Consider the following 23,803-nt stretch of genomic DNA (forward strand, 5'->3'; position numbering starts at 1 on the left):
CATTCTTCTCTTCTCCCCTGCAGCTCTCTGTGCACCCTCAAAGTCTGCTTTGGGTGGTTAGGGAATCCTCCAGACCAGATTCTGAGGGGCACATAAAAAGCTCCAGCAGAGTGAAGAGGGAGGTGAAGTCCCATGGTGTGAGTTGGAGTCCTCTCCTACAACCTTAGATTCTGCCACTTTCATACTCTGCTCATAGGGGCTTCATTTATGGTTACTGAAGGCTCGGAACAGTTCAGATCTGCTTGTGAGGTTCATTAACTCAAGCAGAGTCACTAGGAGCAAAGTAAATCCCCTCGAAACCAATTCTTGTTTTTCTTTTGAATCATTTCATTTGTACAACAGGCGTGGAAAATGTCACGTATCTTAGGATTCTAAATGTAGACTGTGGCTAAGAGTCAAGTGGCATTGGTGAACTAGGTCCTAAATCCAGAGTGTGCAGCATTCTAAGATAAAGAGCAACTAATACTTTTATATCATTTCATACTGCTTTGTAAGTAAAAAAAAAATTATCAGCAGCTAACAAAATGCAAAACAAATTTAAGAATAAATATGTAAAAACAATATAAATCAGCATAAAAGCAAAGGCCATTGTTATATGCTAAAAGAGATTTCTGAGCTCTCAGAAAAGGTGGGATAGAAATCTAAATTTAGAGAAAGACAAGGGGTTAGAATAAGTGGAAGGCTGAGACCTAGAAGAACCAGGATAGAACATGAGCTGGAGACCGCCAGTGGGCTTTACATCCGAAATATGCAATAAGGACCAAAACATAGCATAGAAAACTATGGGTGAGACAGTAAAAAAGGTTGCATGACAAAAAAACATGCCAACTTATTAATGCAACGCAATACTAGATAAAAATCAACTAAAATTGGTGCTCAAACTTAATAAAGGTCAATGATACCAAATCAGCCATGGTCATTTCATGATGAAAGACTACTAAGGGCTGCCTTTAAAATGCTACTTCTTGAACAGTTCTGAGGAGACAAAAATTATCAGGAGATAGCAGATTAACGTGGGTTCTCTTGATAATAAATGCTTGTTGTTTTTTAATTCTAACATTTCAATCAAGTAGACTGTGATAATAAACTGTCCTGTACCTCCCCCCTCATGAAACCTCAAAAACCTATGCAAAAAAATCTGTTTTAATTTGATTTTATGTTTTTAACAAATGTATATTTGTTAGAATACAGCTATTCTCGTGCAGGTGATGGTTGTTTATAACTTATCCTTAAAAAACCATAGGGCAAAGTTATGAATGTTATTGAATGATTTAGGTCGATGAGAATTGCTGATGTGCACAGTGAGCAGAGTAACTGCTCAATACCCCTTTTATGTTTTTGATGTCTCTGAATATCAGAGGAGACTCAAAGTTGGTATACATCAGTGCAGTTCCCACTAAATTAAGAGAGAATTCCTTTGTTTATTCAGTCTCTAAGCCTGATCTGAAGGAGAGGTAATTCATTTTCGTAAGTAACCCTTTCGATCTTTTAACCTTATGGCTTACTATATGCAGACCTGCAGGCAATGAAAGCTCCTGCTACAGTGGTCTTCAGAGTCAAGAGAAGTTCAGCTGATTCCTCTAACCCAATACTACAAGGGCAGGAAGATTCTAAGATCAGAGGCGTCAAAAACATAGGAATAATTTCAACTCCAATAGTATGGCCTGTGAAGCAGAGGCCTCTTCATGCCAGTAAATCTGCATCAATTGAACAAAATCCAGAGAGAAAAAATGCACCCAATTATTTTATCCCAACAACACCAGAGGTCACATCATCTGCTCCTGAGGAGCAGTTGATATCTCAAATGAATATCTTGAGTCCTTTTACAGAACAAGTAAACATAGACGATAATTCTTCCATGAAGTACTCCATCTTTAACAATGTTTCAGGGCATTCTGAAAGTTTGCTAATTGAGAGTAGTAACCAAAGAGAAATACCAACTATCCCTCTTGATCATATCAGGAACATGGTACTTCCTCTTCAACAGAGTGAAAGTGTTAACAGAGAACCGCTATCGACTTGGGCACCTCAGTTAGAAGATCCTAAATCAGATTCTTTATTTCCTTCTCTGATGAGCAAGAGTATCTTTCATCAATCCACAGAAGATACTCAGTGGTTGTTATCATCAAGTAGTTACACATTCTCTTCTGCTTATAAATATGCTTACAATTTCTTGCAGTCTTTGAATGAAGTTTCAACATACAATCAAGCTGTTTCTGATATTTCAGAAGAAATGCTTCCATCTCTTTCTGTACAGTCTTCTTATACACACCATATGCAATTATTTCAAGAAACAAAGGTAGACTTACTAGAAAAAAGGTCACTTGGAAATGTCTACCTGGAGCCCACAAAGAGAATTCTACAAGAGGATTCTATTAGAAATGGGTTTTATATTTTTGGTGAACTACAGCCTACAAAATTTAATTACATCAAAGACTATAATTCAGTACATTTTAAAAAACAAGTTTTTAAACAGAGTGCAAATCCCTCTGGCTCCTTACAAAACATGAAAGCCTGGTTTCCAGATGTTGTGCCCATAATTCAGCCAACAGAAGTTTTCCTGCCAGCAGAATACAGTGCAGAATTGCAAAGTTTATCAACTGTTTTACCAAAAAGAGACACACACTCAGAAATTCAACAGACTGCTTTTGTTTCATTGTTGTATCATGGAACTTTCAACACTGCTTCTTTAAAAGGTGGCTTATTTACATTTAGACCTCTAACTGAAGAGGAGGTGGTAGAGGCCTCTTCTCCAGAAGATGAATTTGAACTCCCAGATACATTTCTTGCTTATACCAACTCTGTGTCTCTTTCCTTAATTTCCTTGGAAAATAAGCTTCCAGGATCCGGACATGTAGAAAACAGTGAACCTGATAAACCACATATTGACATGACTCTTCCCACAATTGATTCTAAACGGATGGATAAAATCAGTAAGTCCTGGAAGCCTGGTGACTTAAGTCTTCCAACACAATATGTAGATAATTGGATTTTGGGAAAAGATCCTCTAGTGCCTTCTGAGGACTCTACAGAAAGGTGGCAGCTCTTCTTCAGCCAGTCAGTTTCTTCCCTAACAGAAGGAGTGTTAATGCCTGCCACAGAAACAGATGACATCACCATGCAAACTACCCCTAATAATAGCACAGTGGACCATGGAACTGAACAAATAAACACTTCTACTTCTGTGTCAGAAAAGAATAGAGAGAAGCATAGTTCAGTTGTTCCAATACTCTCATCAAGGATTTCAGAAAGTATGGAAAGAACATTTCCACTGGAAACAAAAAGAGACCTTCCTCTTAACATAAGTGTGTCCATGAATGATGAATCTCCACTTTATTTTCCTTTGACTTCATTAGAAATACCTGTGATTCAGCCTTCCATGCATTTGCAAATAAGTACTTCTGATATGCTATATGTAAAGTTGAAAAGTACTGCCAGGTTAGCCACACAGCAAATTTTGGATAAAGCACAAGCTGGCTATATAATAAATGCATTCTCTTATCATACTGATCTGTTAACACTATCTTTTAAGCCTCCATGTACAGAAAGTGCCTGTACAGTTTCAGCACTGAGTCTAATAAATGTGCAATTTGGTAGCCACTCAGCAGCACTGATGGTGTCAACACCTTTAATCTCTCAAAGTCTTCTAAGTGACCTTGGTCAAAATTCTCCTGATTTGGGCTATTCATGGAATGAAGACCAAAACATACAAACAAGCCCACTGAACGAAAGCCATATAACTGTCAATGAAAAACAACCTTTGGAAGATTCAGAAAACAAACATACTCCTTCTCTTCAGCTAGAAAATGTTGATATAGTTGTTGGTGATATGGACCACGAGAGTATTAAACCTAATATAGAAGCTACCATTTCAGAAGAGGAATCAGTTTGGAAGGTGCATCGCTTTAGCAAGCATACCTATAGTTCTGCAAACAAAGTATTGCCCTCCTTCATTCCTAGTAACAATTATGCTACTGATTTGTACATTTGGACAATTTCCCCATCTTTTGAAGACTTCCTGGATTATGGTAAAACAACAACCTACCATTCCTTTTTGGAACCAACAATTTCACTGGTAACAGATGTCATAGCAGAGTCACCTCCATTTCTTGAATCCATTATTCATTTTAATGAAAGTACCTTAAACAGTGCAAATGCAACAATTGGAATGACACTCCTTCATAATTTGCAAACGCAAGGCTCAGTGGAAAAGGTGACTCATGATTTTTTTTTGTCCAATGTGACATCTAAAGCAAACCAAAGTATTGTAGCCCACACAACACTGAGTCCTGGCACCAGCTCTCCCAAATCTTTGTTGTCTTGTTTTTTATGCAACATCTTCATTGACCGGGACTGCCCGTGTGGACCTGAGGTCAAGCACAGTATGTCAAAGTGTGAAAGTAGACGTAGAAAACAATCACCCATCTGTTAGATCTTGTAGAAATTGATTTAGAATAACTAGGACTAGACTAGACTCCACACATAGTATTGTAAGCCTTTAACAGTGTGATCCTATACATGTCTACTCAGAAGTATGTCCCATTGAGTTCGGTGGGGAATACTTCCAGGTAAATGTGTATAGGAATGGAGGCTAAGTGAACTTGATTAGGAGTGCATTTACACCATTTTAGAAAAAGATTAGTAATGATAATATAGATCTTTAGTATGTAACTCTAATCACTATCATCCCATCTACTAACTACAAAAACTTTGAGGAGACTATTATGACAATCATATATATTTGATCCACCTATTCTGCCCATGCACATTTTGGTTTGAGCTCTCTGTGTATACAGACATACATTTTATAAAGAAAATACAGTTTGATCAAGCATGTGAGGCTTTTAAGTTCTACCTACGAAGACTTTCTTCATTAGGATTGACACATCCAGGGATCCACAGAGCTAATATTTGTATATTTCTCCCTCTCTCCTGGATTGGGGGAGAGGAGAGAGTGAGTGGAGAATCTATGGATGCTGCTACACAAACACAGCTCTGGTCTGAGCTCCTGAAAATATTTCTGGTTTTATTTTTGTTTACCACCAGAACATTGTTGAATGTATTCAGCAAGATAAATCAAACCCTAGCAATTACTGTATGCATGAATACAGTTATGTTAAATTGATTAGATTGCCCCTTGATACTTTACAACAGTTAGAATTCTAAAAAAGAAAAACATAAATTTCAAATAATAAAATTGTATCTTAAGAATCCTTTTGATTTTGTCATTTTATAGTCTCCTGAGAGATGCTAGAGTCTTCTATACTAATCTTAATTAAACATGCTTTCACTCACCATGTGATATATCTTAAATAATTTAGCTCTACTTTATAGATGGTTTATTATAGCTTTTCTATTAAGTATGATATAACCTAATGGCAAAAGTGTTTTTCACTGAAACAGAAGTGTGATTTTCATAGAATTTGGTCCATACATCACTGAGGGCTCATATAAGTGTCCAAATATATTATGTGACAGCAAATGCTATTAATCCAGTCCAGTGTGATAGTGATCCATACATTGGGGTTGGGAGGTGGGATCACAAGCACTGCCATATTCATTGTGGGGAACCTGTACATCCCATGGGTTTGCCTTCAATTGTAGCTTCACTCACAGGTTCTAGGCTGTTCAATCACTATTACTGAACATTATACACTCACATTCTAATATGTTTAGGTTTTTTCAGTTGGTTATTAGACCCTTTCATATTATTGCTTTAGCAGGAATGTGGACCTTGTAGTCCGCCGCATGTTTTAGGCCTCCATTGCACAATAGTCAGGCTTGATGGTAATTGTGGGCCACAGATTTCCCATCTCAATTTAGCTTAGGCAGAGAGATAATGATTGGCCCAAAATTGCCTAATGAGCTTCATGGCTTAGTCAGGATTTGAACCCTAGTCTCCCAGGTCCTGGGCCGACACTAACCACAGTTCCACATTGGTTGTTGTCACTTTTGCCATGAAGCTACATACAAGGATCAAATGTATCTCTTTCTTGAAAGTAAACAGACTGCCACAGCTGCACTGTGTCTTTTATGTTATTAGATTGGTATCTTCAACTATATCATGTTTTGAATCAGTGGCTCACCTTATCTGGCATAGAGCAATAGGCCCTATTATGCAAAACAAGATAAATTTTTGCTTCAGTGATGTGAATATTTGTAATAGATCATAAAAACAGCCAAAGGAGGAGTTTGCAATTTGAGTGATCATCATTTAAATTCTGATTTATTTATTCTTTACTATTGATGCAATGGCCCAATGTTTGTAAAACATTGTCTTTATTAGTATAATGAAAAGATAATTCAATCACAAACATATTTAATACTTAAGGTAATTGCTAAATGCTAGTTCACTGTTACCACAAAACATAAAAATAGTAGTTAATAAAACTGTTAAGTATAGCAATGTTATATAAGCTTTCTGTTAACCTGAATGATGCAAAGTTTTTCTCCTTGGCCTTCATTATGAAAAGCCAGAGTAAATCTATAGTTCCAAATTCATTAAAGAAAATGAAATGAAAGGGAAATTTGACCTATTAAAAAACAAAATTTAGGTTTAAAAGTTGGTTGGGCTATGTGGCAGCAGTCAACTATTTCAAGCATTACGAGCATCAAGATTTAATGGCATAGTTAACAATGTGATTTGATTGGCTATTTTATCATTGTTCCAATTCTGTCTGGTGATACTGGGTTGCAGTCTTTCCACACCTAAGCTTCATCTGCTCACGATGAAAATAATTGAAACTTGGGTATAGTCTGACTAAGCTATGGGTTGCATCCAGTGAAGATGTCTTGTTCATGCAAGGGCTTCCATTTGCGTGATAGAATTTCCCCCACCTCTCTCTGTCCTCACTTTCCATCTCCCCAATATGGCCCAGAGGATATGGGAAAAACCCTTAGAACAGATCAGGGGTGGGGAGAATTCTGTTGTATAAGTGGAAATCCTTTGACAAACTGGACAAGTTCACTGGATACCACCCTATATATTTCAATACACTTTCAAACAGGTTTTTGCAGACTGCTATAAAACATGTATCGTGGTTCTAACTTTTACAATGTTTTTGTAATATATAGGGGGACTGTTCTACAGAATTGCCATTACTGTCTATACTTCCAACCTTGAATCAGAGTCAAGTGTTCAGAATGCAGTTGCAGAATGGGTAAGTTAGGCTTTTCTATAAACCTCTTCCTCTATTCATTGTTATTCAAATTCAATTTAACAAATACACAATTCAAAACAATGCACATGTTAGGACTTGGAAACTTATTCTGCAAAGCATGCTGTAATGTAGGGATGTTTCTAGAATCCAGTCCCCGTAAGCCCCAGCCAAAAGTGGTCAGTGCTCTGAGATAATGGGAGTTTCAGTCTGGCAGCATTTAGAGGGCAACAGGTTAGCCCAGTCATTCCCAAACTGTGGCCCTCCAGATGTTTTGGCCCACAACTCCCATGATCCCTAGCTTACAGGACCAGTGGTCAGGGATGATGGGAATTGTAGTCCAAAACATCTGGAGGGCCGAAGTTTGGGGGTGCCTGGGTTAGCCTCCCACTGTAATGGCTGGGGTGCAAACACTTCTCTGCTGCAAAGCAAGCCCTAACAGCTGCGATATAAACAGTTGTTTTCGTATTTTGTATCTGCTTATTTTGTATTGTTGGATTGAGAACAAATATAGAACCTACTTGACTGCTTCACATTGAAGCAGAATGGAAGGATTAAAACCATCAAATGCAAGTTCCATTAAAGAATCATATGTCGAGAATCACTACAATGCCTTCCCAGTTGCTCTGTTCATGGGCACTCTGTATGCACCCTTGGTTAACTTGACCAAAGCAACTGCATTTGTAAGATAACAGGTTCCATAAAGTTTGTCCAAAAGTGAGGATGAAAACATACTTCTGTGACTATGACTATGCTGTGAAATCTGAGACATCTCCTTTTCTCTAAACTAGATTCAGTATTTTATCGCTATAGTGAGGGTACAGACAGGAAAACGTTTTGTACACTTGTCTCTACATGCTATTGCAGAGTCCTTTATATGCCTGTGATTTCCTCATTGTTGTCTTGCTCTACTTGTCAAGCATGGATCTCTGCCTTATTTTTCCAGCATTTTAAAAGATGGTATTTTTGCTTATATTGACCCATTGCTCAGGACAAAAATGTGGTCTTCACTCTGAATGTTCACACTAGGTCACACATACAAAATCGGCACAAAATTGCTTTTATCATACATCACTGTAATGTTAAAGTGAAGGCAAAGCAAGATGTAAATTTCTGCCATATAGTACATGTCTTTCAACCTCTATGATGTTGTCCTTTTGTTTTCCAGCTAAATCACACCTTTCAGAATTGGAATTACACTGTATATGTGGTCAATATAAGGTAAATGCTTGATACGAGTGAAACAAAAGACAAGTTACCATTCTCTTGGGTAAGGTTATTTCCTCTCAAACTTTAACATTTGTGTCTCTTGTTTTTGTAGCGTTCAGCTGAGTACTGTGAAAGAAGGAGTAAGGGAAAAGAGAAGCACAAATCATCAAAGGTAAAATTATGTTGATGGGCTCCAAAATAATTCAGATAATCTTGTTAATTTCATCAGGTGCTGAAATAATTGTTTAGAATGTGATGGACAATTTACACTTACCTGGTAGCAGTGTGAGAGATATTTACCATGCTGCCCATGATCAGAGGTAGTATGCTTCTGTGTACAAGTTGCTGGAAACTACAGAAGGGGCGAGTGTTGCCCCCCCCTCCCACCCCAGGTCCTGGTTGCAAATTTCCTATGGGCATCTGATTGGCCATTCTGAGGACAGGATGTTGGGCTAGAGGGGCCACTGGCCTGGTTCAGCAAAGCTGTTCTTTTTTTTCAAGCTGCTCTGTGTTTGATAGAAGGAAATCCAGTGAGTGGGGCCAATTGCATGGTTCCTGTTTGAGAAGGTTAGAAAGCAGCATTCAGGTGGTATAGAAGCATAAATTTGGTCCCATCATTGTGGTTCCTGTATTCAGTGGCCTACATACACCCACCCACCCACAAAGCAGCAGTAGCAGCAGCATGGAAATTTACTCTATGGTCCCACACCACTGGAGAATGTGTGTAATCAAAATGGATGGGACAAATTATGTGGAACCATATTGATTTCAATTGACACTCTGCAGGAAGGGTGGCAGTTGGATAGGAAAGACCCATGTGCGCCACAGAGTTGTGATATCATCCCAGCATCATGGGATTACACAATGAGAGAAGTTCAGTGGGTGGCATTTCATCTGAAGGGGCAAGTTGGTCCTAGACCAAGGTGAGAAGAGGCCATTTGTGAAGCAGTTCCCACACTGCTGACAGAATAATGCAAACTGAGTCTATATCTTTGCTTTATTTGTAAAATTAAAGTGCCTTCAACCTTTCTACTTTTTGTTGTTGCTGCTCTGTTCTCTTGCACTTCACAGCTACCTTAAAAAAAAAAACCCCAGTCATTCATCCTCTCAGTAAGAAAACCTATATAATTAGAAACTGAACTCTTCAAACACAGGGATAGTGAAAGAAGTGACATGAAAAATTACATCCTCAGGAAGAGTAAAGGAAAATGCAATATAGAAATACTTGGTCATCTTACATCACTTAGTAATCTGCATCAAAATGATCCAAACTACATACTGCTCACTATGTATGAGCCAATGACAGATGCATGTTTGCCCAGTCCCAAAGTGCATGTCTAGATCAGCACCTGGTGCAGCCTAAAAATATATCTGGACAGCAGGAGTGTGACAACACAAATTTTAGTTAATTATTAACTGAACAAGATGGTGAAATTTAGCTGGTTTTTTATTGTAATGTGTAATGTTTAATTTTCCTATTTCAGTATTTCTCTGTTTCCCAATTCAAGCTAGAAAGCAGATTCATATGATGAATCTGCATTTGTTTCTGGTACAGTGGTACCTCTGGTTACGAACTTAATTCGTTCTAGAGGTCCGTTCTTAACCTGAAACCATTCTTAACCTGAGGTACCACTTCAGCTAATGGGGCCTCCTGCTGCTGCCACCCCACCGGCGCACGATTTCTGTTCTCATCCTGAGGTAAAGTTCTTAACCCGAGGTACGACCTCTGGGTTAGCGGAGTCTGTAACCCGAAGTGTTTGTAACCCGAGGTACCACTGTAGTTTCTTTGACTCCACACTTTCAAACACAAGTATCATTTGCATGTGTATTGGTTTAATTCATTGATGCCATGCCCTTTTTGACATCGCAGTAATGCCACACATTTCTGTTCCTGCTGCTGCTGCTTTTCCCTGAAAGAACCTACAGATCCTAGGTGTAGCCATATGACCAAGATTGGGTCACATGGGTAAGAAATACATCTTCCTAAGGGTTCCTCTGTTTCCCTGTGACTCCACGTTTTATTTTGCAAACAGCTTTGCAGTCTTTTGACTTCGTTGCTACTTATCAGTTCAATAAACGTGCTTGCTTCAATTACCCTACTTGATTATAATATTTTAGGCCCGTGGTCTATGTTTAATCTTACTACAGTGAACAGATGTTCTTACTACTGATTAACCAGCAACCCACTCATATAAAAGCACCAGTCATATTTAACAAACTGTTGAAGAACAATTTCCTAAAACTGGATATTTTACAAGAAAATACTTTTTAGAATTGTTTTAACTGTGAGCTGCTCTGAAAGTCTGGATTAATAGAGTGGGGTATAAATATATGTAATAAAGAAATACATTCATTCATTCATTCATTCATTCATAAATAAATAAATAAATAAACTTCCTGCCTAGGAGTAGGCATCTTTGAATCATAGATACGATGTTGATAACTACAATGAATGTCAAAGTATTCAACAAAGAGTATTGGAAGAGATTAGGAATCTGTGAACCTCCTGTGAACCTCCTGATAAGATCTGCCAGTGGAAGCCCACACAAGGGATTCTGCTAGTGCAAGTAGGCTTTCCCTACTCCTCTACCACCCCCTCAGATTGACTCAGGTGGGGGGGCACTTGGGAGAACACATGAAACAGAGGTGATAGCCTTCAATCAAGCAAGCAGAAATGCTTGTGCTAACAGAGCAATATATTTAGTGCTACATTGAAGTCCTTCCTTAGTTTCACTAATAACTCATCCCGGCTTCCTTTTGTGCTGTGTTTCAAGGCACAGGTCCAGGCTTTAAAGCTCCATGTCCAAGCGGGTTTTCTGCGGATTGCCATTTGCTCCAATTCAGAGGGGAAACACAACTTTTATTGGGAAAAGGACAAAACAAAACCCTCTCAGACACGGCTCAAAAAAAGTATGGATGAGCCCCTCACTCTCACTGAAATCAGTGCTACTTCTATTAAGTCATGACTAATTTATCACATTGATTTCAATGGAAGCACAATGAAACTAAATAGAAAAATTGCCCCTCTACTCTTCTCTCATCAGGAACAAATGATGAGCAGATATCTGTTTACAGAAATGTAGGATTCAAGCCTTGGTATTTTGTGTGACTTGCAGCTGAGCATTTTTTTGAAAGTGAGAAAGTATCAGTCTGAGTGCCAGACATCTTTGCTTCAATTAAAAAAGAACTCAGTACAATGCAAAACATATAAAACTGAGGTGTGAAGTTGACTTGTTTATGCTAACCATAGTTAAGTTTCATCAGTTTGTCCACTTCGAATGACATGGTAAGCTGTGGTTAAACCTAAAACAGAAGTAAATGCTTACAAACTCTTCCTTGCAACAACACGAGGGGGAATGTGCTGTCCCAATTCTTGCCTAGGATCATTCTCCAAATGCTAAACTGTGCTTTAGTATTATGTCTGAGCAGCTCAACTGAACAAAATTCCCAAGGAAGTTTGCTGGTTCCACTGCTGTTTTCTTTTGGCACACAATGGAAATTTGCTGCTTTCAGCAGTCTGTTTAAGGTGTTTTTTTTTTAATGCTGTTATTTGGATGTTGACTATTATGTTTGTTGTGAATCTTACTGTGTTTTTAGTTTGATTGTATACAGTTAATTCGGGATACGCTGGTTTTTAAAGTTTGTGTTATTTTGATTGCCACCTTATGTATACTTTTTAAGAAATGTTGTCTAGAAATTTGACTCCTACCGTTTACCCCCTTCCTACAAATAATCCTATATAACTTTTTGGCATTTCATTTTCTTCCCTGAGGTAAGTTTTTTAGCAAGACTTTTAATTCCTATTTTCCAGGAGAGTAGGTGAAATCCTAGGAATGAAGGTAGGAATTGCAAAAAACGGCAGCATTTCTAACATGACAAACTGTAATGTTGTTGAGTCCATGGATGAGTTTATTCATTATTTTTGGTGAATGATTGAATGCAGATACTATGATTAAGCTCCTTTTCCCATATTTAAGATGACCTGTTGCCAGTTTTATTCTGATTCAGCAATTGGACAATTTTCTTTGCAGTTTTGATGTCCGGGCTCTTCTGGTTTATAATTCTTCCAGCAATGTAAGTTTAGAAAAGCATATGATAGAGAAGAAACTTAAAAGCAGCAATGAGACTATGGGAAATGGCTTGAAACTTGATAAAGTGGATGTTAATCCAATTGGTAAGTACAAAAGCTTCACCTTTGCGGTTCTCTGTGTTTTGATTGCCTAATAAAAAATTATTATTCTTCCAACATGTTTCTATTCACTGTGTAAGAAAAGTTTGCTTTTTAAAACAGGAAAAAACATTTTGAAAGTGCTGCTTCAGATTATGCTTTTATAAAAAAAATGTGTTTAAAGTAGTGAACTTTTGATCAAACAAATTAGGTCATAGTATTAATAGCATTATTGAATCAAAACTGCTGAGTCGTTAAAAAACTCTTCTTTAGTCTGAGGAAAGACAAAAATATTTTTTTGCATTGCTAAGATGTTTTTAACCATATCTACTTAAGAGAGAGAAAATGAACAAATACTTCATACTTTAACATGTGTTTTATTGTATTACAGTTGGCATTCCATATAATTCAGATTGTAATACAATATTAGAAATAAATGCAGCAATAAAAATAAAAGTAAAAATCAATGTGAATATTAAAATGTGGGCATGCCACAGGCTACCTGAATGAAGCTCATGGACCGTTGAAAGCCTACCAACCACAATTTGTGTAGCTTCGATGTAGATATTTATGAATTTTAGATTAAGGGTGAATCCAGTTCCAAAGTTGGTCACATATGCATGTCTAGGCATTTCTCCCTTGATTTTGAAGGTTTTTAGACTTATCTGTATACTGTATAGTCATAATCATAATCATAATAACAACCTTTATTTGTATCCCGCCCTCCCCAGCCAAAACTGGGCTCAGGGCAGCTAACATCTAATACATAACATTGGTATAAAATCAAACACTACATTAAATTACCTCCTAAAAACAAGTCAGATAAGCATGTGCATATGCACATCATGGGCATACATCATGGAATGGTAACAGTGAACTTGAGAAGGATTGGAATGAGCAATCTCAGGACTTCACTGTATATTCAGTTGATACAGTTTGCCATCCTTCTGAATAGGCCCTTTGTTAATTCATGAATAGCTGTGCACAACTGAGTTATACAGTCTGTCAGTCACCAGCTATTTACCTCTAAATTCATGCAGTCCAAGCATTACATTTTGAATATTGCAAAGTACCAATTCAGGAATAAGGAAACTGAAAATTGTTTGAAGAATTTCAATATTGATTTAGAAAATCCAGATGAATGATTTATCAGATTATAAATTAGCTTTAAATGCGATAATTTTGTTGTACAGCTATTTATTTTTTCAAGCTCTTTGTTTTATATCAATCACCAATGGGAAAAGTGTGGAGCTTATATTCTGCAATATCTGCAAACACAGGTGTCTGTCACAATTGCTGATTCAGGTAGCTTTTTATAGGTAAAAAAAATGGCAGTATAAAAGAATCAGAATGTTTCAAATGAGCCTAATTTAAGACAGAGAGTGAGTGATTTTGTTGTTCTGCATCATTGTTTTTGTTCTGTTTTGTAGAAAAATGTGAGAGGGAAGAATACCCGCTAAATTACTTTTGGACAGAAACCAGACCAACAGTGACTGACTTCACACCATGCCAAGGCAGCTCTACTCAGAATGCATCAAGAACATGGTAAGAGCTCAAAAATTGCACAGTGAGTGGTGGTGAAAGAAAGATGTAGTGATTTAGAATACAGCTGTACAAGCTATAAATGATGGACTGCATAAACATTACCATGGAAGAAAGCAGGGATAAAACATTGGTAGTACTTTTAAGGTCTGTCATAGATATATATTTTACCTGCATCCTGTATATATGATCCAGTACTGTACATTTCTGCACCATTGATTTTATGTAATGCCTATGAACAGAGTTTCTAAAATACATGACTTACAGTTTATTATATTGTACACCGGTCGAGAATTGCTGTTCCCTGGGCTGGATGCAGCCTGTAGGCATCCCAATCTGCCCCACAGTCTCACCTCCTCCATAATTAGGCTTTTCAAGGCTAAGCAGCACAGGGAGGCGCTATAACCTGCCACCCGCAATGGAAATCCCCCATGCATGTTTGAGGTTTGAAAGCACATACTTTGAAGTCAATAATAGACTATTTTCAAGCTTAATCCATACTCATGTAGACTACAGCTGGAGAGAGAAGAGTTAAATTTCTCCTTTCCATGTGCTATGACTGACACTCTCCTTCCCTCCCTCCCTCCCTCCCTCCCTCTCTCTCTTTGATAATCTCCCTGCATGGCAATTGGACTTTAAAACAGCCTCCTGTTGGGTCTAATCTAAGACTGTTGGGGGGAGGGAGGGAAAGAGGGGTTGGTCTTTGTGAAGAGTGTGACTAGGGGTAGGGAGGGTTGCATGTTCCCTTCCCAACTGGAGTCTACATGAATATTCCCACCCCCAGCATTTAGGCTTAAAGAAGATATAAACAATTCGGTTATATCAAGCCCAATTGTGAGGAGGCGACTATATATGAGCATGTATGGATCGATTTAAATATGTATGTACTGTCCATGTGTGAACTTTGTGTGTGCTTTATGCATGTACATAGTTCTGCAAATATGTTTGGACTGCGCTTGTATGCATACCAGCTCTGACCCACCCATTTTGCCGCCACACCCCTTGGCATGCAGCCCCTGAAAGTCTTGCCACCAGGGAGTACGTCCTTCATCTTGAAAACCGTTCCCTGCCCTATGGTAGAATAAATAAAGCTATTCTGTTGGAGTTAAAATTAATGCATAACAAACCCATTTCATTAGAGCTTATATTCTTGGCTAATATAACAATTCCCAGCTCCAGAAACATGCATTTAATTTTCATAAGCTGAGTTCATACCAATGTAATGTTTTAGAGTAATTCTTAATAATAATAATATCATCAGCATCAGGTTTATTCCCCATACTGGGCCCAGCATTTTTAACATCAACATATTGAACATCATTTACTTGAAGTTTTACTAAGGTGCTGAAAAGAATCACAGAAGATAAAGGATTGAGCTAATGTTCCTTGATTACTATTTCCTTGACGCACAAAGTAGTATGTGAAGTGGTACGAAACAGGAGCAATGAAGTGAGGGTACATAGGATCTGGGCACATCCAGTTTTTAAATAGCAGAACTATAAGATGCTAGAATAGAGCTTTCCAAACTGTGTGTCATGACACGTTAGCGTGCCGGCTGCAGTGTGTAGGTGTGTCACGCAAATGCTCCCAGGGCTGGAAAGGGTTTAGTTTAACCTCCAGTTTGCTAGTAAAACTGAATTACTATGTCACGAAATGATGCAAGTCTAAAAAGTGTGTCACCAACATGAAAAGTTTGGAAAGCTCTGTGCTAGATGTTTAAGAAATACAACCTCTGTACTCTATTGTTCCAAACAATGTTGTTACTATGATCATGCTTGTTTTATTTTTAGCTTTCTAAATCTAGGTAACTACACATCATATTGGGGTGCTCCTGACCTTAGAAACTGCACAGGCAAGTGTTTTGGTTTTCGTTATATAATAAATTTAATTTTGAAGCATTATTATAGACCTTGGGTACTAGACTATCAACCTCTGGGAGGTGCTTGCCAGTGGGGGGTGGGGGCACTGTCTCACTGTCTCATACACATACAGCATAAACAAACTCTCACACACACTTAGACATGTACAGCACTGACATATGTACACATACACGCATTTAGCACATATACAGATATTCCCCTGTGCCAGGAAATAGGCTTGAAAAAAGCATTTTAGTTTTTGGTGGGACTTTTTTTTCCATAAATGCTTTCAAGATCCGTTATGTGTGTGAGGGGGAGGTGTTTTCAGTGGGTGATCACAGTTCGTGCAGAAGGTGCTCTAATTCCCCCTCCCCCCCCAAAAAAATACCACCCCCATGTTGCAATTAAGCTTGGGAAAAATTTCCCAAGCCCTAAAACCTGCATGGAGGTGAGATGAGGATGGGATACTGCAGGCCTAAATCAGTCCATGAGCCACCAATCCCCCACCTTTGGTCTAAGTCAGACATGGGCAAACTTGGCCCTCCAGCTGTTTTGGGACTACAACTCCCATCATCCGTAGGTTACAGGACCAGTGATCAGGGATGATGGGAATTGTAGTCCCAAACAGCTGGAGGGCCAAGTTTGCCCATGCCTGGCCTAGGTTCATAATTCAGCACAGAGTTATGTGGCTTAAGTTAAATGTTTTCCGTGGTTTTAGTCATACTTAATTTCAACTTAATCACCTACAGCTCCAGATTCACAACCTAGATCTGGATCAATACGCAATGCATATTGCTTTCTTTATGTCATATTCTCTTGTAGTCAGGTACAGAATGCTTTATATTTCAATTGAGGGGTTTTTTTCCCCCTGGGACTGTTTTTTATTAAGATTTTGTTTTGTGTGTGCAACTTTTCAGATAATGCAGCTGATATAGCCAATCAGCTTCTGAATCTGACAGGAGAAGGGCAGCAGTTGACTTCAGACAAAGTAAATGATGTTATCCAGAAGCTAAAAAAAATTGTGAATGATGAAGAAATCAATGAATCCCTGGGTTCTACTGTGGTCACAATATTTTCTAATATCCTGACCAGTTCTGATAGTGTTTTGGCAGCATCGTCTTCTGAGTAAGTGTTCCTTGAAAGACAACAGAAAAAGAGTGGCTTATAAGAACATTTATTTGCAATATATTTCCCACCCACCCCCCAAGGATATTTGTCTTTAATAAATTCATAGTGCACAAGGGACACATACTGTGTTCAATGTACTCATTTATTTCGATTTTTTAAAATGACTTTTAAGTGAAGTGAATAAAGAACTAAAACCAAATTTCAGACATACTAGCATTGGGATTCATGGGCTTGACAGTAAATCCATTATTTCGATGTTAAAATAGAATTTTCTGGAAATGTAGCAGTTAAAAGAAACAGAAGTAATAACAAAGTCAATGTGATGTGACATTGTCCTAATATTGATAAACATATTCTCAGGTCATAGTTACAAACACAAAGGTGCTCCGTTTAAACTGATTTAAATTGCTATAACTCATTAGCTAAAGCTATATCCCTGTTTAGGGAAGTTTTTAAGTACTTATGTTTTAAGTCATTTTTATCTCCTGTTGGAAGCCGCCCAGAGTGGCTGGGGTATAAGATAATAATAATAATAATAATAATAATAATAATAATAATAATAATAATAATAATAATAATATAATAAATAATAATAATAATAAATAATAAAAAATAATAAAAAATAATCAACTATATCCACTAAATAGAAACATAGGCAAAATGAACAGCTGTGACCAGGAGCCCAATGGGCATCATAATGCAGGTAGAGAGGTGATTGCTTTCAAGAGCAGTCATGATCAGGTTACTTGGGCAACAGTAGTACATAGGGGGCCAAATGTCTCACAGGAGTTGATAAGTCTTTATTGTGTAACTAGTTAGATTATTAATAAATTCCAGCATCATTACAAATGGTTAAAAATTGTACTCAAATTAAAGACAAGAAACTAAAGAATGCACATAAACCTTTTACCCCAGGTTTTTAATAAGGAGGGAAGTTGTTAAAAAGGAGGCAGAACTGCTTCTTCGCCTGACATTGAAGGAACAGTGCAAATCTGGAGCTGTGTAGCTTTGAACCCCCTTCACTCCACATCTGAAATGCAGGTGTTGAGAGACTGGCCCAAGGTGACTTGCCTAGGGTGAACCTGGGTTGTGGCTATTGGGATAGCCTATGTTTCAGCGTTTTATTGGCATTTTGAAAAATGAATGGCAGGACAATGTTTACTTCCTACTGGATGCCTGCTTGAACTGCAAAGACAAAAATCTTTCCTTGAGGCAGTCATGGTGTTTTTATTCTAATTGTTGTAATGGTTAAAAAATGATGGTGCTGTTCTGCTTGATCTTAGAGCCATAAAGACAATTGATGCCTTAGCACTGAAGATTCAGTTTGCAGGGCCTTCCATGAGCATCTCAACACGGAACTTGGCACTTGGTGTTTCATCTTTGAATTCAACTTTGTTCAATGGCTCCTCTTTCAGTGTTGGTCCCCAAAACAATGCTTCAGACTTTCAGGTACAGGACGCATATTCAAGCATATCCTATATAATAAAGTCCCTGTGTCTCTGCGTCCTGTCCCTGTGTCCGCGCTAATGCGCATGTGCCCCACGAACACAGGGACTGGACGAAGAGGCACACGCGCGCGTTCTCTCCCCCCGCCCCCTCAACCCTCTGCCTCCCGTCCCCCTGCAGCGGCGGACCAAGATGGCGGCATTGGTCTCTGGGGCCGCGGGAGCCCGGTCCGGCTCCCGCCGCCAGCCGCAGCCCCAGAGCCCAATGCTGCCATCTTGGTCCGCCGGCGCCGCCTCCTGACAACCCTACCTGGCCCGTGGGAGGAGCGGCGGGGCCGCGGCCTTCCCTCCCTCTCTGCGCTCGGCCGTGGGACACAATGGGAGAGCGCTTTGTTTAATTGCGTTCCCGGCGCGCCCTGCGGCCGAGCGCAGAAAGGGAGGGAAGGCCGTGGCCCCGTCGCACCTCTAGCACCCGTTTTCTTAACGGGCTGAATGAGACTAGTATATATATAACTTATCTTTAATGAATTTGCATTGGCAAAAATTCCATTGACTACACTGAATGCCTTATATTGAGATTGTGAATGTAAAGCTTTTAGGCGGTGCCCTGCCTGCCAGATTTTTCCTCCTAACTCATATAGCCCTGTACTGCTGCTGTGAGTTTTCAACAGCACTTTAATTCAACGTGCTGAAGTTCAAAGGCCATAACTTTATTGAAGAAAGTGAATATAGAAAGCATTCAATTCAACTTAATCCACCACAATTTAACTTCCCAGTCTAGGCGATCTTAAGTGGGGTCTGTTATGGATAAGTCTCCTGGTCAAGCTTGGCCTTGTTCAATGTTGAAAAAATGCTCTAATTTTGTTTTCCAGATTGATTTTGACAAAATTCAAGATAATTCCCTGGCTTCGGTTGCTTTACCTCCAAGCTTACTATCCCAGTTAAGTCCAGAAGAACTTGAAGCTATATCCAGAGCTCAGTTTACTTTTTTCAATAAAAATGGACTCTTCCAGGTAATCATGAACATTAATGACTTCATTTACATAAAATCAAAAGAGCCATTTAAGAATACCATGAAACACGTTGCCATTTATCTTGTGTGATGCCAGTGAGATGTTAATTGATGATACCAGGCATTATATGAACACATGGAAAGTGGGATGGCTTTCATTTGACATTCATGGGAACTCTGAGACTGGGAACTTTGAAAAACACAAAACAGGGACCACAGTTGTGTTAACAGAGCCCCCCAAGCCTACAGTTGTTAAGCACAAAGATTCTTTCAGGGGCAAACTGAATGTCGTCTTAATTGTGCGACTGCATTTATATGTAAGTTCTCAATAATGTAAATCGTATCTGCAGGTGGTCCTGGGCAACTGCTGGAGGTCCCCCCCCCTTCTCTCTCCCTCCTCCCTCCTCTCTCTTTTTGTTTTTGTCCAAACAAAAAACGCCCTGCAGCCTCTGTTTAGTAACTTAAATCCCATTGATTTATATAGGTCTACTGAAAGTTAGGGTTGCCATACGTCTGAAATTTCCCAGACATAGTCAGAATACTGTGGTGTCTGGGAGGAAATGGCTGAAATGTCCGGGAATATCCAGACATATGGTAACCAATTTCGGAAGCTTAGATTTTGGCAAATTTCCTTTAAAAAAGCTCAAAAAGCTTAGATTTTGGCAAATTTGCTTTTAAAAAGTTCAAAAACTTGAAGGGTTTTTTGTGTGGTTTTTTTATTTGGTTTTTTGGAAGTTTTGCCAAAAACACTCAACAACCTTAAAGATACAGCAACCCTACTGTAAGCATGACTTCTAAAAATGCAATGCTTTTTTAAAAAAAATACCTATATGTAAATTGCAATTATCTATGTGATTAGGATCACATGTAGTTTGTGCCTGAGACCATATAATGAATGTGAAGTTGAGCATGCATGATCTGCTTTATGCCATATAATGTCTGAATAGAGCTTATGGGTTGCATCCAACATAGACCCACTGAAATCAATGGAGTTAAGCTGGCCATGCCTATTGATTCTAGTGAGTCTATTCAGAGTATGATATGGTTGCATTCAGCCCTACGTATCCACTGGGAAGAATAATAATAATAAGTGGTCCTGGATAATAATGATATGGTTTTCAATAGACCTCTGATGTCACTAAATTCAATTTAACCATGGCAATTTGAGGGACAGAGTGTTAAAATAAGTGATTTGGAAGATTCTCTTGTCTTCGAAATGCAAATAAGAATTGCTGGGTTTTAGTAAAGTCTCAGCAAAAAAGTCCTTTACATTGCAATGAAGCTCTGCTCAAGAATGAAGCTTTGTTTTTCAATGAGCAGCTTGTTTCCTATAAATCATTTCAAATGACCTTTGCCTCCAGTGCATCCGCAGCAGAACTCTGCAGCATTGTGCTGGAATATATTATTGTGCTTTTTATTGGCACTGTGGCTAGATATTAAGCATAATCTAGCCTGGCAAATCACTATGACCCACCACTGCCTTCCTAAATATTCCCAACAGATCTATAGAGTCTTTAGTCTCAGCATTTTAAAAACTTCCTTTGTAATGGCAGCAAAGAAACTTATGGTGAACAGTAAAATCAGGGTCCTATAACTGTTGGGGGAAATGTTGTTATGTCATGGTAACATATAATTAATTTCGGCTGCAATCTTCCCTCCTCCCTTTTACATTCTTTTTTATTTTACAATAGGGAAATAAACTATGACAGCTTCAGGGATAGCATATTTTTTCATCTTTGATTTGGGGGCATGTCGGGAGACTGAGAAAGCTATGTATCCTTCATTTCTATGCTTTCTGCCAGCACACTCTCAGGGTTGGGGGGGGGAGGGGACATTTGACATCAAATATCTGTCTTCTCTCCTCACCCTCAGAGAGTGATATCTGATGCTTTCTATGGCCCCTTGGATCCCCTCCTAGGGACCATAGTAACTCTATACCTAGGGTCTTTGCGCGCCGTGCTACTCTCAGACACAGCCCTTTGAGCATGTTATAGTTCCTTGCCCTCCTAATTTCCCCATTTTTTAAATATTGTGGTGGGTTAGGAGTGTTTTGTGTGGTAGCCTGCTTTCTTTGTGTTTTATGAAGGGTTTGTGTGTTGCGGGGTGGCGGTTCTGAGCATTGCCAGTTTTTCTGGAGGTTTCCCCCCCTGGTGCTCACAACAGTTTCTTTGATTTTCAAATGTGTCCCTAAGACCAAAAAACGGTTGGGTATTCGTTCTCTACCTATAGTTTAGCTGCACTACAGGTGAAACTTGAAAAATAATTCATTTCCCTTAACATACATGAATGGAGCAAAAGCTGGTACTGAAGAGGTATCCCCTCAAAGTACCATTCTTAGAATTTATGAGTTTTCCTCAGAGTGACCTGTACATTCCCTAATATGTGACTGTACAAAGGACAGTTCAAACATCAACAGATTAGGTAACTTACTTACAGACACTGAACCTAGGAAAGTCTTGTGACTTTGCTTCCTTTTATATTTAGGTTTTTTGATATTTGAGTTTAAAAAGTCTTCTTGTGTGTGGCAGGGAATCTTTTGAAATGGTGCAACTTTTCTCTTTATTATGATAGACATCATCTCTCCTCTGTGTAGATGAGATATATTGGATTTATCCCACCAGTACAAGTGTGTAAAAAATATCTATTGAAGTCTGCATTCAGTTGATGGAGTTTTCTACTTGTTGTTGACTAATAGAATTCTGGGTTTTCAGTTTACTGCTGCTTCTGTTGTAAATGTTGGTTTTGTATTATATTATTGTTTGTGCTGTTACTGTGATTTTAATATGTCAATCACCTCAAACTATGGAGGGGATTAAATTGGATAGATAGGTAGATGCACACGGACCCTCAATGGGAAGTTCTGGGAAATCTTATCTCTGTTATCTAGGACATTCATGCATGGTAGCATGTACTAATAGAAGGAATAAATGCTTTATGTTACAAGCATCTTTACTGCCAAAAATAAAGATTACCTTTTCCCCCTGGAGACTGTTTTGTTAATAAGATAAGAAAACGATTGCGTTCTTGGTTTGGGAAGTGATCTCACTATGTCAGAATTGGATATAATCAGCATTGTTTGAGGATTAACTCTGCTTAGCCTCAGAACAAAGTGACTGACAGAGAATTCTTTATGGAAATTATGGTACAAGCTGTCCTAATAACACTATATGTTGCAATAATAAGGGAAATAGCAACGGTTCTGTTAGGAAAAGCAAATTTTTAATGTTGCAAACAGGATGTTCTTATAATGAGCTACATTAAGTGTTAACATGCTGGCAACTTAAGTATTTTAGCAAAGGAAAGAAAACTCAATTACCAAGCTAATAATTTTTATTTTTGCTATAAACATTTAAATTAATTTTCCAAAGGATGCAGAAGCTCACACCAACTTAACCAGTTATGTGGTGGCATGCAGTATTGGCAATAGTACCATCCGTGATCTTCAAGATGCTGTGAAGATTACAATTAAGCATACAGTTAAGCAGGATAAAATCCAGGTGAGAGAATTGTATCATTTGTCTGCTTTTAAAAAACAGTAATGTCACCCTCACCCATAGCCAAATGAATTTAGAGGAAAGTAGAAATGTGGATTTCACAAACACAAGTTCTTCTGGCAAAGCTGTAGTAGCCATATTAAATCTGTTAACATTCTCTTAACTTTTTTAAGAGCAACTCTGTACAGTTATTGTGTTTGCTGTGGGAACACTAGCATTTATCTCAGGAAACTTGTAAAGTTTGAGCAAATGAGTGCATGTTCTTAAGTAACTGTGTTATGGATGCACAAGCACCCCTAAGTTTGCCTGTAAAGGGGGCAGAGCTTTGCATATGTTGCACAAATATTTCAAAAACTCTCAAAGAGAACCTGTGGTTCTCATCTGTTTGTTAATGCTATTTTTATTTTTATTTTACATGTGTAAATAACTAGAAGGCTCCTAAACCCACCTGTGTCTTTTGGGATATGAACAGAAACAGTAAGTTATTTTTTATTTTAGAAAAATATTCATTTATTATATTGGAAGAATAATGCAATTAATTTTTTTCTGCTGTTTGCAATTTCTCTAATACAATTAGCTATGTTCCAGAAATATTCTTTTCTTCAAAAGACAGCATAATAATACCTAGAGGAAACTTTCAAAACCTGAAACTCAGGTGCTCACTGTATACTGTTGTTATCTGTGTCCTTATACAACCCTTTAAAAATCAATAACTAAAACATGATAAGCTTTGTGTTGAAAAATAGAAAATGAAAACTATGCTTTAACAGAGTTAATAGACACATAATT

At 38.3% G+C, this 23,803-nt stretch overlaps 2 protein-coding genes across 7 annotated transcripts in view; both read left to right on the top strand.

The window, feature by feature from the left end:
* ADGRG6 (adhesion G protein-coupled receptor G6) overlaps nt 1–23,803 on the top strand; it is a 101,100-nt gene that overhangs the window by 50,567 nt on the left and 26,730 nt on the right. For 5 of the 6 annotated variants that reach the window (XM_035108855.3, XM_035108856.3, XM_088666228.1 and 2 more), the window contains 11 exons: nt 7,075–7,160; nt 8,326–8,378; nt 8,479–8,538; nt 12,398–12,540; nt 13,965–14,079; nt 15,867–15,928; nt 16,853–17,060; nt 18,347–18,512; nt 19,381–19,521; nt 22,889–23,017; nt 23,446–23,491. In XM_035108855.3, coding sequence (XP_034964746.1) covers nt 7,075–7,160; nt 8,326–8,378; nt 8,479–8,538; nt 12,398–12,540; nt 13,965–14,079; nt 15,867–15,928; nt 16,853–17,060; nt 18,347–18,512; nt 19,381–19,521; nt 22,889–23,017; nt 23,446–23,491 — 1,209 coding nt within the window. Of the gene's footprint in view, nt 1–7,074; nt 7,161–8,325; nt 8,379–8,478; nt 8,539–10,236; nt 10,333–12,397; nt 12,541–13,964; nt 14,080–15,866; nt 15,929–16,852; nt 17,061–18,346; nt 18,513–19,380; nt 19,522–22,888; nt 23,018–23,445; nt 23,492–23,803 lie in introns of all 6 variants that reach the window. The other variant, XM_088666229.1, reaches the window with a different exon arrangement.
* Nucleotides 24–5,158, top strand: LOC118082049 (uncharacterized). Its single transcript, XM_035108857.3, has one exon. It carries the CDS (start codon nt 1,526–1,528, stop codon nt 4,430–4,432), a length of 2,907 nt encoding a protein of 968 aa, XP_034964748.1. The 5' UTR covers nt 24–1,525; the 3' UTR covers nt 4,433–5,158.

This window comes from Zootoca vivipara, chromosome 3 (genome assembly GCF_965207765.1).
Source record: "Zootoca vivipara chromosome 3, rZooViv2.hap1.1, whole genome shotgun sequence".
Taxonomy (NCBI): domain Eukaryota; kingdom Metazoa; phylum Chordata; class Lepidosauria; order Squamata; family Lacertidae; genus Zootoca; species Zootoca vivipara.